At 46.5% G+C, this 15,676-nt stretch overlaps 1 protein-coding gene across 4 annotated transcripts in view; it reads right to left on the bottom strand.

Annotated features, from left to right (window-relative positions):
* cep83 (centrosomal protein 83) overlaps positions 1–15,676 on the bottom strand; it is a 104,199-nt gene that overhangs the window by 33,230 nt on the left and 55,293 nt on the right. For all 4 annotated transcript variants that reach the window (XM_086009827.1, XM_086009825.1, XM_086009828.1 and 1 more), the window contains exons 6-8: positions 4,829–5,080; positions 2,146–2,277; positions 1,236–1,350 (exon numbers count right to left, since the gene is read on the bottom strand). In XM_086009827.1, coding sequence (XP_085865953.1) covers positions 1,236–1,350; positions 2,146–2,277; positions 4,829–5,080 — 499 coding nt within the window. The remainder of the gene's footprint in view (positions 1–1,235; positions 1,351–2,145; positions 2,278–4,828; positions 5,081–15,676) is intronic.

The raw sequence follows: 15,676 nt of genomic DNA, 5'->3' as shown, positions 1-15,676 counted from the left end.
CCGGATATCACAAAGTTTCCTGTACATACCCACCCACCCCCCCCAGATGACAGTAATTCCAATTTGTATGTATAGGTTGAACAAACAGGTTAAAATATTGGCTATTTCAATATAGCTCCTTTGTATTTTTAGGCTATGTAAGTCCTCTGAGTTACCAATGCCAATGTTAGAGGGACTTCCCTCGCATGGTCCCAGTCCTACTTACCTGAACATAACCAGTGCATCACTAGCAGTGGACTCTCTCCCTTCTTTGCACCGTCAACTCCAAAGTCCTCCAAGGATCGATCCTTGGTCCTCTCAGTCACATCATTAACAGACACTGGGTCAGCTTTAACATGTATGCTGATGACACCCAGCTCTACCTCTCCATCACCTCACTCAACCACTGCCTTTGAGCTGTCAGACAGCCTTGTTGGACACCAATCTTGGATGAGTCATACCTTCCTCCAGCTCAACTCTAGAAAGACTGAAGCCATCGCCGTTGGTTCCTCCACAAACTCCACTCCCTTGCCACTGATTCCATCCTCCTCCCTGGCCACCGTCTCAGGCTGAACATGATCATTGGCAGCCGTGGCAAACTTTTCAGGCCACAGATGCGTTCAACAACAACAACTTGTATTTATATAGAGCCTTTAACGTAGCAAAACGTCCCAAGGCGCTGCCACAGGAGTATTTTAAGACAAAAAATTTGACACCGAGCCACATAAGTAGGAATTAGGGCAGGTGACCAAAAGCTTGGTCAGAGGTAGATTTTAAGGAGTGTCTTAAAGGAGGAGAGAGAGGTAGAGAGGTTTAGGGAGGGAATTCCAGAGCTTAGGGCCCAGGCAACAGAAGGCACGGCCTCCGATGGTGGAGCAATTATTATCAGAGATGCTCAAGAGGGCAGATTTCCATCATAAAGACTGCTTATTTCTATCTCCACAATAATGCCCATGTTATTCCCTATGCTGCTGAAACCAGTCCTTCATCACCTCCAGGATTGTATACGCCAACGCTCTTTTTGATAACCTCCCATTCTCCATAAACTGCAAATTGTCCAAAACTCTGCTACAGGCATCCTGTCCCGCCCATCATCCTTGTCCTCGATGGCCTACATTAGCTCTCTGTCCCACAATACATTAAATTTAAATTCAGCCGAGTGATACATGCTAGTGAGCAGAATATTTAGAACATCACCATCAGAAAGTCTATAGTAAAAAACAGTTTGTGAATCAAACAGAAATCGGCAAATATACCATCCATTTGGCTTTGCATGTTATCTCTCTCTCGCTCAATCTCCCCTTTGGTTCTCGCTGACTCTAGTTTGATGTTTGCAACTTCCAGCTTATGGGAGTGTTTACATTCTTCAAGCTGAAATGATAAGAAAATAATTTAGGGTCCTCCATCCTCTCCTTACAAGCTGAAAGTATCGTAGCGCCAGATACAACACAAATTGTTCAGTGTTAGCAAAACTTGACTAAAATACCCCTGGAACAAATATAGTTCAGTTGGTAAATTACTGCACATTGTAGAACCGAGCCTTACAGGTGCCCAGGTCCCAGCTTGGACCTATGCTGAGGCAACTGATCATAGCAAGGGTGGTCGTGGAGATGCTGCTGCTGGGCTCAGTCAGGGCTCCCCCTCCTGGTTACTCCCCAGTGACACCCTTCAAATAGCCTGCTGACCCTCACCATACAGACGTGAAGAAGGTGGGCATGCGACACACACGGAATCGCATCCCAACATGAGTTGTGATTTCTGGAGCGGAAGGAAGAAAACTGGAGGACTGTTGGGAGGGCGGGGGGGAATGCAATTCCTCCTAGCTTGCACTGGTATAACTCTGGTTAAAAGCATGCAGCAAATATACCAAAGGAAATGAAATTCTCCCATTCAAAGTTATAGACTATAAAATGCAGTGTACCAATCAGACTTTCATCCAGGAGCGGAACTTAAAATGGAATATAAACGGACCTCACAGATGCAAATGGACTTTGTGACAATATCAACATTTTTTGAAGGTTTTTGACTAGCTGCTACATGCAGTAATGTTATACGACAAACAGTACAAGACTGTTGGATGAAATCTAACAGTTGTCTGGCACAACTATTTAAAACCTCCAAGGAATCTGGTGCAAGAATGCTTTTGCTGACAGCTCAATAACTCACTTTGCTGGACAAAGCATTAACCTCCCGCTCAGCCTTGTGCAACTTGCTGGTCAGCTGGGTGTTCTGCTCAAGAACCAGCTGCAGTTCCTTCTCCAAACGCTCCAGCTGCAGCTTAATCGACTGCTTCTCCGCCTGGTATCAACAAGAAAAACAGACAGTAGCAAAACGCACCAAACGGAATAAAATCTCAACCAACAGCTCCAAAACAAACCGACAGCTCACACACAGCCCTGAATATAGATAGGCCTGTGGTCAGGCCCACTGCCTGACAGTAACAGAATAAGCTGCATTCTGTTCTGTTATATAACGTACCAGGACTTTCAACTGCATTTCGGGATCACATTTCACAATTTGGACCCTTTATCTGTGAAAGGAGAAACCTTGCTTATGATGTGAAAACAATAGGATAGGCGGAGAGTGTCGGTGAGACATCAGCTTGTAGCTTAAGCTTTGCATACCCAATATACCCAACACCTGTATTATAGGGAAAAGCTGAAAAATCCATTTTACACAGAGGTGGATCTAGAAATCTATGAAGGGGATGCAAGCACTGAAGATTTATTTTCTTGGGGTTCTGGGGCAACCTTCCCTTGCCTCCTCCCCACCCAGAAATCACTTTTTTGGTTTATTTTCCAGTATTGCAGACTGCACATTCAGCCGTTGAAGCCAGAAATAATGTATTTGATTGTCTTGGACCACACTCTTGGTTCTTTGGAGGCATACTTGTAGCCCCAAACTACAAGAGGTCAGAAACAAAAAGGAAGGGGTAGGCCGAGAGGGAGCTTTGCATGATGAGGTTGAACTTCTTTCAAAGAATGAGGAACATACCTAAAGGAAGTAATTTTACATTCTTCCGCATTCATTCAATATCCAGGCAACCACCAAAACTGCACAAACCCTGACAGCGGAACCTACAAATCCAGGCCAGCTTGAATCACTTATAGCCCGGCGCTATGAAGTCTGGACAGCAAGGCATAGTGTAAAACAGGCAAAGTGCTCCAGCTATCTACCCGATAGGTGGCCTCAGGAGAAACCTCCAAATGTTGGTCGAGAAGTTATCACTGCACGAGCAGCGTGAGCTCTGACTTTCACTGACGATCTGTGCCCTGCCATTGAGTAGTACACAGATAAAGAAATGACAGGCCTGTGTCGGAGTAATAGATTCTCCTGATTTAATATGAATTATAGATGTTCTAGCAGCACTCCTTGTAAGAGGCACCCAAACCAACCAACAAGTCATCCAAGTATGGGTAGATGCCATGCAGCCTCAGAAAGGCTTTCACTACTGACAGGAATTTGGCAAAATCATTGGCAGCATCTTGTCCCCAGTACTGAATTTCAAACTCTCATTAGCTCCTCTGATCATCATGTGGGATTAGGCATCCTTTAGCTCACTTGCAGTGCAGTAACGACCAACCCACGATGCGTGAATGAACCGCAGAAGGGTGACTTCATTTACAGACAAAGGAGTTCAAGACCTTTTGAGTTACAATGGTCTCAAAAGAGTTGGAAACAGTACAACAAATATGCCTGCTGTTATTAGCCTCATGATTTGCATATAGTGGTGAGCCTGAACCCTAGTTTCTGTTTGGAAAGAAAGGACTTGCATTTAATAGCACCTTTCACAACCTCAGGACATCCCAACACGGTTTACAGCCAATGGATTCCTTTTTAAGTGTAATTTAGGAAACGCGGCAACCAAGTTGCGCACAGCAAGATCCCACACACAGCAATGTGATAATGATTAGATCATCTGTTTCAGTGATGCTGGTCCAGGGATAAATACTGGTCCCAGAACACCGGGGAGAACTCCCCTGCTCTTCGAAATAGCACCATGCGAAATACGGAGCCTCCGACAGTGCAGCACTCCCTCAGTACTGCCCCTCCGACAGTGCAGCACTCCCTCAGTACTGCCCGACAGTGCGGCGCTCCCTCAGTACTGCCCGACAGTGCGGCGCTCCCTCAGTACTGCCCCTCCTACAGTGCAGCACTCCCTCAGTACTGCCCCTCCTACAGTGCAGCACTCCCTCAGTACTGCCCCTCCTACAGTGCAGCACTCCCTCAGTACTGCCCCTCCTACAGTGCAGCGCTCCCTCAGTACTGCCCCTCTGACAGTGCGGCGCTCCCTCAGTACTGCCCCTCCTACAGTGCAGCACTCCCTCAGTACTGCCCCTCCTACAGTGCAGCGCTCCCTCAGTACTGCCCCTCCTACAGTGCAGCACTCCCTCAGTACTGCCCCTCCGACAGTGCGGCGCTCCCTCAGTACTGCCCCTCCTACAGTGCAGCACTCCCTCAGTACTGCCCCTCCTACAGTGCAGCACTCCCTCAGTACTGCCCCTCCTCCAGTGCAGCACTCCCTCAGTACTGCCCCTCTGACCAGTGCAGTACTGAGGGAGTGCTGCACTGAGTGTCAGCCTAGATTATGCGCTCAAGTCTCTGGAGTGGGACTTGAGCCCACGACCTTCTGATTCTAGATGAGAGTGCTGCCCACTGAGCCACAGCCGACACCTGTGGCACCGTAGCTACCTACAGGAGCCTGCGGCAATCTAGCTGTGCACACTGCTGGACAAATCAAGTGTGGATGAACGGCAGATCCTGCACCAGCCCCCAGCTGAGATTTCTGATTACTTCGGCAGCACATTTGGTCATGTGCAATACTGCTCAACGATGGAGATAAACATACCTCCAAAGACTTGATGACAGTTTGGGTTTCTGACAACTGTCGCACTTGAATTCTCTGCACACTTTCAGCTTGCACACCGGAATTTTCTCTCTCGGCCCGCAGCTCTGCAACCTCAGCCTCTAGGTTCTTGACCTTCTGACAGAGTTGAGCCTTTTCCCTCAAGAGCGCTTCCACACGTTTACTATCTCTGGTGGGATCAATACTCATCATCTGGTCATGTAGAGCCTCCTTGTCCGTTTCCAGTCTAGCAACCTGATACAGGAAAGAATAAAGCCAGGCAACAATTAAACACACTTAAAACTTGCCCACTCAGCACTGTAGCAACAAGTGTAACAAACAAAAAAACAGAAAAACCCACTGCAATCCATCTAGCCAGTCCCAGTGTCCAGGAAGTATCAAACCCCTCTATCGAATTTTTCTCTAGCTACTAAACCAACTCGCTCTTGCTGATAGAATCAGCCCCCACTGTCTTTGCAGACTCTCACTTGTAGTCAGATACCTGCTGTGCTTTTAGAAGCAGAGAAGTGTAAACAGCCCATATACATTTCAAGCACACATTACTATAGCATGAAAATAGTTCAAAAATATGGCCATGTGGGGCCTATGTGCAACCTCATAATGAATAACAATGAGGTGTTGGCCAGTGTCAGTCTCTAGGGGGCCCACAGCAAACAGACCCCTAATTTTGCACTGATTGACAATGCCATTCAGAGATGCTCCAGGAAGACTGGTGTGGCAAATGGAGAGCTGTGATACTGATCCAGTAAAGGATGCTCTTCTGAAGTCAAGATACATTGTGGAGCAGATCTACTCTGCATCTAACTCTGCTATCTTTGATCTAGGAGTGCTTAGTGCCGACACTCTTGGGAGAATTTTAACTCCCCAGGTTGGGCCGAGGGGGGGTGGTGGTGGTGTTAAAATTCTGAAAAATCAGAAACCCGATCCCAACCGCCGTGAACGTGCCTACTTCCAGTTTAACCGGGGCGAGTAACCTGCTCTCCACAGGCGGGTCAGTCATTTACATATGTTGGTTGAGGGCTGCATGCCTCAGATTTTAACAGCTTTACATTTAACGGCTCAGAAAACCTGGCAGCTGAAGGGAGGCGAGAACCACTGGATCAGACAGGTGAGTGTTTTTCCAGCACTGCCTGTGGGCCAGGAGGAGGAGTGCCCCCTCCCACCGCAATCCACCAACCCACCCTCACCGATCTCCAGACCGACCCAAAATCTCCCCTCCCCAACCCGAAGACCCCGCGATCTCCCCACCCCGACATCTCCCCACCCCGACCCGAAGACCCCGCGATCTCCAGACCGACCCGAAATCTCCCCACCCCGACCAGAAGACCCCGAAATCTCCCCTCCCCTAAGCCCCCGCGATCGCCTCCCCTATCCTGGTCTCTCCCTCCTCCTTCCTCCGCTTCGCTCCATGGCTGCGGCCTACCAGCACAGGCCTTCCTGCCCAACAGCCAGCCAGCCTGCCTCTCAATCTTGCTGGCTGTCTGCCGATAAAGAGAGAAAAAAATTCAAATGAGGTTCTCCTTCTTTGGCTCGATGTCAATTTTGTTGTCTGAATGTTTCTGTGAAGCACCGAGGGATGTTTTACTACGTTAAAAGTGCTAAATATATAAGTGAAAGCTGTTCTTGTATATTGATCAGGAGCAGAAACCCTGGCCAATTTTTCAGAGAGCTGATGAGGCCAATTGTAGTTCCCCATACTAGCATCCGGGCTGAGATCAGCCAACACAGCACAGAGCTGGGACCTTCCCAGTCTGTATGATTCAGCTAATCAGTGAATAAACCCACAACCATCAGCAGAAGCCCCGTTCCAGTGTTTTAAAGTCATAAATAAATAAAATACTCCATGCTCTTTGCCAGTGAAGGTAGAAGATTTTTCAGAAAACTACAGTTGAACCACACAACAGCAAAGCGCCGACATCAACAAGGGAAACGTTCTGATTCTGGTACAAAAGCAAAATACTGCGGATGCTGGAAATCTGAAATAAAAACAGAAAATGCTGGAAATACTCAGCAGGTCAGGCAGCATCTGTGGGGAGAGAAACAGAGTTAACGTTTCAGGTCGATGACCCTTCGTCAGAACAGGAGAAAGCTGGAGATGGAACAGGTTTTTAAGCAGGTGTGGGGGGCAGGGAGAGGAGGGAGCGGAGGAAAGAACAAAAGGGAAGGTCTGTGATAGGATGGAAGGCGGGAGAGATTGAGACACAAAAGGGATGATGGCGCGAGGCAAAAGGAGATGGTAATGGGACAAGTTAAGAAACAAAGGATGGCTTTAGATGAAGTGTAAATGGCAATTGCTGAAAGATCGACAGCTGTCATGTGGGAGAGAGAGAAAATATATAAATAAATAAATAAATAAAATGAATGGGAAAAAAAGAATAGGGGCAGAGGTTATGATCTGAAATTGTTGAACTCGATGTTGAGTCCAGAAGGCTGTAAAGTGCCCAATCGGAAGATGAGGTGCTGTTCCTCGAGCTTACGCTGAGCTTCATTGGAACAATGTAAGAGGTCGAGGACGGTGAGGCCTGAGTGGGAATGGAGCGGTGAATTAAAGTGACAGGCCACCGGGAGCTCTGGGTCCCCCTTACGGACTGAATAGAGGTGTTCCGCAAAGCGGTCACCCAATCTGCGTTTGGTCTCCCCAATGTAGAGGAGACCGCATCGTGAGCAGCGAATACAGTATACTAGATTGCGAGAAGTACAAGTAAATCGCTGTTTCACCTGGAAGGGGTGTTTGGGGCCCCGGACAGTGGGAGGGGGGGGAGGTAAAAGGGCAGGTGTTACATCTCCTGCGCTTGCACGGGAAGGTGCCGGGCGAAGGGGAAGGGGTGATAAGAGGAGTGCACCAGGGTGTCGCGGAAGGAGCGGTCCCTATGGAATGCTGAAAGGGGAGATGAGGGGAAGATGCGTTTGGTGGTGGGATCACGCTGGAGGTGGCGGAAATGGCAGAGGATGATCCGTTGAGTGTGGAGGCTGGTGGGGTGAAAGGTGAGGACAAGGGGAACCCTGTCATGGTTCCGGGAGGGAGGGGAGGGGCTGAGAGCAGAAGTGCAGGAAATAGAATGGACACAGTCAAGGGCCGTGCCAACCACAGTAGAGGGGAATTCTCGGTTGAGGAAAAAGGAAGACATGTCGGAAGCACTGGTATGAAAGGTGGCATTGTCGGAGCAGATACGGCGGAGACGGAGAAACTGGGAGAATGGAATAGAGTCCTTACAGGAAGCAGGGTGGGAGCCGGTGGGCTTGTAGTGAATGTTGGTCAATAACCTATCCCCAGAGATGGAGACGGAGAAGTCGAGGAAGGGAAGGAAAGAGTCGGAGATGGACCATGTGAAGGTGAGGGAAGGGTGGAAATTGGAAGCAAAGTCAATGAAATTTTCTAGTTCAGGGCGAGAGCAGGAGATGGCACCGATACAGTCATCAATGTACCGGAAAAAGAGAGGTGAGGGAGGGGGCCCGAGTAGGACTGGAACAAAGAATGTTCCACATATCCCACGAAAAGGCAGGCATAGCTAGGACCCATGCGGGTTCCCATAGCAACACCTTTAATTTGGAAGAAGTGAGTGGAGTCAAAGGAGAAGTTGTTCAATGTGAGAACAAGTTCAGCCAGGCGGAGGAGGGTAGTGGTGGTGGATGGGGACTGGTTGGGCCTCTGTTCAAGGAAGAAGCAGAGCGCCCTCAGGCCATCCTGGTGGGGGATGGAGGTGTAGAGGGATTGGACGTCCATGGTGAAAAGGAGGCGGTTGGGGCAGGAAACTGGAAACTGTTAAAGTGACGGAGGGCGTCGGAAGAGTCGCGGATGTAGGTGGGAAGAGACTGGACAAGGGGAGAAAAAATAGAGTCGAGATAGAAAGCAATAAGTTCCGTGGGGCAAGAACAGGCTGAAACGATGGGTCTACCAGGGCAGTCCTGTTTGTGGATCTTGGGAAGGAGGTAGAAGCAGGCTGTGCGGGGTTGGGGAATTATGAGGTTGGCGGCCGTGGGGGGGGGGAAGATCTCCAGAGGAGATGATGTCAGTGACGATCTTTTGTTTCTTAACTTGTCCCATTACCATCTCCTTTTGCCTTGCACCATCTCTTAATGTCTCTCAATCTCTCCTGCCTTCCATCCTATCACAGACCTTCCCTTTTGTTCTTTCCTCCCCTCCCCCCTTTCCCTGCCCCTACACTTGCTTAAAAACCTCTTCCATCTCCAGCTTTTTCCAGTTCTGACGAAGGGTCATCGACCTGAAACGTTAACTCTGTTTCTCGCTCCACAGATGCTGCCTGACCTGCTGAGTATTTCCAGCATTTTCTGTTTTTAATTCTGATTGTTCTGTTGTAAACTCCTTCCAAGTATAAATGACATCACAATGCCCTTTGCATTCCCTCCCGTTCACCTATTGCTGCTAAACCTTGCTGAATAATCTGGACCCGTTTCACGCAAAGATTGAAAAAAAAACCCATAAAATGCTCTTAAACATTTTCTCCATTACAGATGCAATGCTGGACAGTCTAATTGCTAAATTTAGGTATCCGTCTTGTTGTGGATATCAGGATAACATTTACAGTTACAGCCCCTGCAATGCTTATTTGAGAACTGTGGAGAAATCACATCTATTCCCCGCAATGATTAAATGGAACTCAAAGCACTAGCTCAAAATGATGAATTAACCACTATCGTCAGGGTCTCAAGCTAAATAAATACACTATCGCATGACCCGTTCAATTATTCTTTTGATTTACATTTCACCTAGAATTTAAATGGCATTGACGCCTAGTCTATGGGGTTTTTCCTCTGGTGTACTACTTCCTGCTCGAAGTTACTGATATGACATCTATAGCAGTCAAGCGCGATAGACTTTAAATTGATTTTTTTTAAATGGACATTTTAACTCTCAAGAGTAAAGAGGTATAAAAAAAAATAACAAAAATAGCATAAGAAAGAATCGTTACCAGGAAGTTTCACATCAGGCTGTCAATTGGAAGCTCAGCTGTGGAACTCCCCAAAATGGGCAATACTGTGTGTTGAAACCACAGAGAGCACGACTCATCCAGTTATCTACAGAACACCGATTGGTTGCGAGCTCTTCAGAGCACCGATGTACTGTCCAGTGCACTAGAAGCTGAAAACATATTACTGAACTGCTACAGAATTTTAGCATCTCATTAACATACACAAGCTAAAGCGGTTTTAGGTACAATTCAGAGCGACATGTATGTGCTGCATATGGCAACCTCGAAACATTAAAATTATAGCCTATTGTGAATACCAGCCAGCATTGTTGCCGTTCAGTTTTCTTAGCCATATTTGGCAGGAATGTGCACAAATCGAGTTTTGCTTTCACTGCTTGATCTCCCATGCCGTTGACTCTTCCGGTCTCTCTGCTCATCTCCCATGCACAATTTCTTTCCCTCTCGCTGTCCCTCTCCCTTTGTGTATCTCATCTTTCTAGCCAACTCGTTTGTTCCAAGCTCTTTCTTGATCTCACTTTCTCTGTAAATCTCTGGGTCCTTTCCTCTACACGTCATTCACTCTCTCAATGTCACTTCCTTACATTTGTCTCACTTTCTCTCTGAACACCTAACAGAAGGCTATTTTTTCCAAAAATCAAATCATTCTGCTAATAAGTCATTTGATTGACAGGCAGTGAATGGGATGCAAAGATTCACAAGCAGGTTTTATTTTAAACCGATATGGATTCAAAACTAAAGTTTTAAAATAAGGCAAAGTTGAATTTGATGCTGTACTGCTTACCTCACCATCTGAAGTTAGACCAAAACCGCAGCCATTAGGCCCTCTATACAGCCAATAATCTACTGCTGATTAAAATGCAGCACTTCTAAGAATCCGGTGGTCAGTAATTCAGATCCTGTGTTTATTCATTGCTCAGGAAGAGGGCTCATTGAAGCTTTTACTATTTTCCGTTTAAGCTGCGTCCCTATAATGATGTATTAAGTAAAGGTGCTTTACCTTAATCTCACTGGTCGAAACTTTGCCTTAAACCCATATGACTTGTGGCTTTTTCTTCACATAGAATGTTTGAGGACAGTAACTTTCACACTAGAGCCATCACTCAGCCATGGTTTCCAGTACCAGCATCACTCTCCCCATTCTGGTTCACCTGCTCTCTCTCTCCAATCCATTCTGCTTCAGTTTAGCTCAGGTCTCTGGGCCACCCCAGACAGGAAACATCTGCTCCCTCCAGGTGGGTGAAAGCAAGAGGCCTGGGTGCTGAAGCTGGGGCAATGGAAGGCCCTGCCAATGGGCATCTGATGGAGCCAGGGTCGATATGGGGAGGCGAGGGGTGTCAATTCTGGATGGAAGCACCATGTTGGGGCTGCCCAGGGAAGCTGAGGATCCCGGACAAGCCCCAGGCGAGCCCTGGAGGCAGAGTTGCGAGGTCCAAGATTGAGCTACAGAGAAGAGGAGTGGGTTCAGTCCATTCAACCACACGACTGACAATAGATTGATCATGTAGCTCGCTTGGACCAATCAGGTTGTTAGAAAGGGATACCACACCATGGACCACTAGAAAGGGCTACTTTCACAATTAAGTTTTTTAAAATATAAATGTACTCAATAGAGGTCTTTAAAATGATGAAAGGATTTGATAGAGTAGACGTAGGGAAAATGTTTCCACTTGTGGGGAAGTCCAAAACTAGGGGCCATAAATATAGGACAGTCACTGATAAATCCAATTGGGAATTCAGGGGGAATTTCCCAACCAGAGAGTGGGGAGAATGTGGAACTTGCTACCACAGGGAGTAGTTGAGGCAAAGAGCATAGATTTATTTAAGGGGAAGCTAGATAAGTACATGAGGGAGAAAGGAATCGAAGGATATGTTGATAGGGTGAGATGAAGTAGGGTGGGAGGAGGCTCGTGTGGAACATAAACACCGGCACAGACCAGTTGGGCCGAATGGCCTGTTTCTGTGCTGTAAATTCTACATTTCCACTCTGGTGTTGTCCCTACAATGTCTAGTTGCCGATGAAATCACTACTGCCCCCAACTACTCATACCCTCTGGAGAGCAGGCTTTCCATTCCCGCACCCATCAGAGTACCTTTCAACTAATGATTATGTAGAAGCAGCTGCCAAATACAGGCAGGTACAATAAAGATATTCATCAACAAATTCCCATTGATATGGCATCACAACAACAAAGTTACTTCATGGGTGACAAAAGCTTTAAACAAAGCACCAGAGTTATAAAAACATCACAGCAAGAAAATATACATCATGCCACTATCTCCACGTGTACAAGTTCCCCACATCAAACCTATATACATCATGCCACTATCTCCACGTGTGCAAGTTCCCCACATCAAACCTATATACATCATGCCACTATCTCCACTTGTACAAGTTCCCCACATCAAACCTATATACATCATGCCACTATCTCCACTTGTACAAGTTCCCCACATCAAACCTATATACATCATGCCACTATCTCCACTTGTACAAGTTCCCCACATCAAACCTATATACATCATGCCACTATCTCCACTTGTACAAGTTCCCCACATCAAACCTATATACATCATGCCACTATCTCCACGTGTGCAAGTTCCCCACATCAAACCTATATACATCATGCGGAGCAGCACGGCAGAGCAACTACAAGAGGCCCCAGAGGCTCAGGTAGGCCTCAGTGTGGCATCGGCAGCGGGTGGAGGCAGAGCAGCGCGGCAGAGCGACTACAAGAGGCCCCAGAGGCTCAGGTAGGCCTCACCAATCTCAGGCAAGGAGAGAGGTAAAAAGTATTCAAGGTGTGACGTCACCACAAAACAGGTAGGTGATTGGTTGGAGTATTTCTCTCGTTTTAAGTCTGTGGTTTATAGTTTTTAAGGTTGCTGTGGTGTACCAAGGCCTTTCTGGTGCAGAGTGACTGTTGGTAAACCATTTAACTGGTGTAACTAGAGGGATTGATTTAATTTAAATCCAATTAATTAAAGGGGATACTAGCATCTAAAATCGGGCAGAGGTTGTCCATAACTAACAATAAAAAATGTAATTGATTAAATAGAATGGAGCAGGTGATGTGTTACTGTTGCGAGATGTGGGAGCCGGTGAACTCCATTGAGGCTCACAGTGATTACGTCTGTGACAAGTGTCTGCTGCTACAGGAACTCCAGCTCCGTGTTGATGAGCTGGAGTCTGAGCTTCAGACACTGCGACACATCAGGGAGGGGGAGAAGTACCTGGACTCTGTGTATCAGGAGGTGGTCACACCTATGAAGTTAAGTAATTCAGATGTAGCCCATGGTCAGGGACAGGACGGTGTGACGAGTGAGGCAGGTACAGGGATCCAGGAGGTAGAGCTGGAGGAGCCGCAGCCCTTGCTCTTGACCAACAGGTTCGAGGCTCTTACTCCCTGTGGGGACAGGGGCAGGGACTGCAGGGAGGATGAGCAACCTGGCCACAGCACCGTGGAACGGGGGGTCATTCAAGAGGGGGGAGTAAATAGAAATGCTGTAGTGGTAGGGGATAGTATTATTAGGGGGATAGATAGAGTTCTCTGCAGCCGAGAGCGAGAGTCCCGAAGGCTGTGTTGCCTACCCGGTGCCAGGGTTAAGGACATCTCCTCTGGGCTGGAAAGAAACTTGCAGTGGGAGGGGGTGGATCCAGTTGTCGTGGTCCATGTTGGTACAAACGACGTAGATAGGACTAGGAAGCCGGTTCTGTTAAAGGAGTATGAGCAGCTAGGGGTCAAATTAAAAAACAGAACCTCAAGGGCAATAATCTCTGGATTATTACCTGAGCCACGAGCGAATTTGGCTAGGACAAATAAAATTAGAGAGTTAAATGCGTGGCTCAAAGACTGGTGTGGGAGAAATGGGTTTTGCTTCCTGGGACACTGGCACCAGTACTGGGGCAGGAGGGAGCTGTTCCGTTGGGACGGGCTTCACTTGGCCAGTGCTGGGACTAGAGTCCTGGCGGATCATATAACTAGGGCTGTAGAGAGGGCTTTAAACTAACTAGTGGGGGGGGGGGAGGTTCCTAGAGAGCAAATAATAAAAATGACAACAGAGAAGGTCATAGACTTAGGTAGCAGTGGGGAAATTAAAAAGCAGTGTCAGGAAGGGGCAGAAGGTATGGAGTAAAAGGTAAAGTAATAAAAAGGGCAAAAGCAGGAACTAAGTGTCACAAAACATATTTGAAAGTTCTCTATCTGAATGCACGTAGCATTCGTAACAAAATAGATGAGTTAATGGCACAAATAACTACATATGGGTATGATCTTGTAGCCATTACAGAAACATGGCTGCAGGGTGACAATGCCTGGGAATTAAACATACCAGGTTATTTAACGATCAGGAAGGACAGGCAGGAAGGAAGGGGAGGTGGGGTGGCTATGTTAATAAAGGAAGGAATCACTGTGATACAGAGAAATGATATTGGGTCAAAAGATCAGGATAATGAAACAGTTTGGGTGGAGGTAAGGAATAATAAGGGGGAAAAAACACTAGTGGGCGTAGTCTATAGGCCTCCGAACAGTTGCAACTCTGTTGGACGGAGTATCAATCAGGAAATAGTTGAGGCTTGTAATAAGGGAACATCTATAATTATGGAGGATTTTAACTATCATATTAATTGGACGAATCAAATTGGGCAGGGCTGCCTTGAGGATGAGTTCATTGAGTGTATTAGGGATGGGTTTCTTGAGCAGTATGTAACTGAACCGACCAGGGGGCAAGCAACCTTACATCTGGTCCTGTGTAACGAGACAGGATTAATTAAAAATGTCCTAGTAAAGGATCCCCTTGGAATGAGTGACCATAACATGGTTGAATTCCATATTCAATTAGAGGGTGAGAAGGTTGGATCTCAAACAAGCGTGCTAAGCTTGAATAAAGGAGACTATGAAGGTATGAGAGCGGAATTGAGTAGAGTGGATTGGGAAAATAGATTAAAGGGTAAGACGATACATGATCAGTGGTGTACATTTAAGGAGTTATTTTACAACTTCCAAAAAATATATATTCCACTGAGAAGAAAAGGGTGTAAAAGAAAAGACAGCCATCCGTGGCTAAGTAAAGAAATTAAGGATAGTATTCAACTAAAAACAAGGGCATATAAGGTAGCCAAATCTAGTGGGAGGATAGAGGATTGGGAAAACTTTAAAAGACAGCAAAAAGTAACAAAAAGATTGATTAAGAAAGGGAAGATAGATTATGAAAGTAAATTAGCAAAAAATATAAAAATAGATAGTAAGAGTTTTTATAGTTATATAAAAAGAAAAAGGGTGACTAAAGTAAATGTTGGTCCCTTAGAGGATGAGACCGGGAAATTAATGGTGGGAAATATGGAGATGGCAAAAACACAGAATGAATATTTTGTATCAGTCTTTACAGTAGAAGACACTAAGAATATCCCAACACTGGACAAACAGGGGGCTATAGGGGGGGGGAGGAGCTAAACACGATCAAAATCACTAAGGAAGTGGTACTCGGTAAAATAATGGGACTCAAGGTGGATAAATCACCTGGACCTGATGGCTTACATCCTAGGGTCTTGAGGGAAGTGGCGGTAGGGATTGTGGATGCATTGGTAATAATTTTCCAAAACTCCCTGGAATCAGCAAAGGTCCCGGCAGACTGGAAAACTGCTAATGTAACGCCCTTATTTAAAAAGGGCAGTAGACAGAAGGCTGGAAACTATAGACCAGTTAGCCTAACATCTGTGGTAGGTAAAATATCGGAGTCCATTATTAAGGAGACAGTAACAGGACATTTGCATAATCATAATTTAATAGGACAAAGTCAGAATGGTTTTATGAAGGGGAAGTCATGTTTGACAAATTTGCTGGAGTTCTTTGAGGAAGTAACATATAGGGTGGATAAAGGG

Source organism: Somniosus microcephalus, chromosome 17 (assembly GCF_052327205.1).
Source record: "Somniosus microcephalus isolate GS21.2 chromosome 17, FLI_Smic_1.0, whole genome shotgun sequence".
In the NCBI taxonomy this organism is placed as follows: domain Eukaryota; kingdom Metazoa; phylum Chordata; class Chondrichthyes; order Squaliformes; family Somniosidae; genus Somniosus; species Somniosus microcephalus.
Note: the sequence above shows the minus strand (reverse complement) of the source record. Positions and strands in the feature narration are given on the sequence as shown.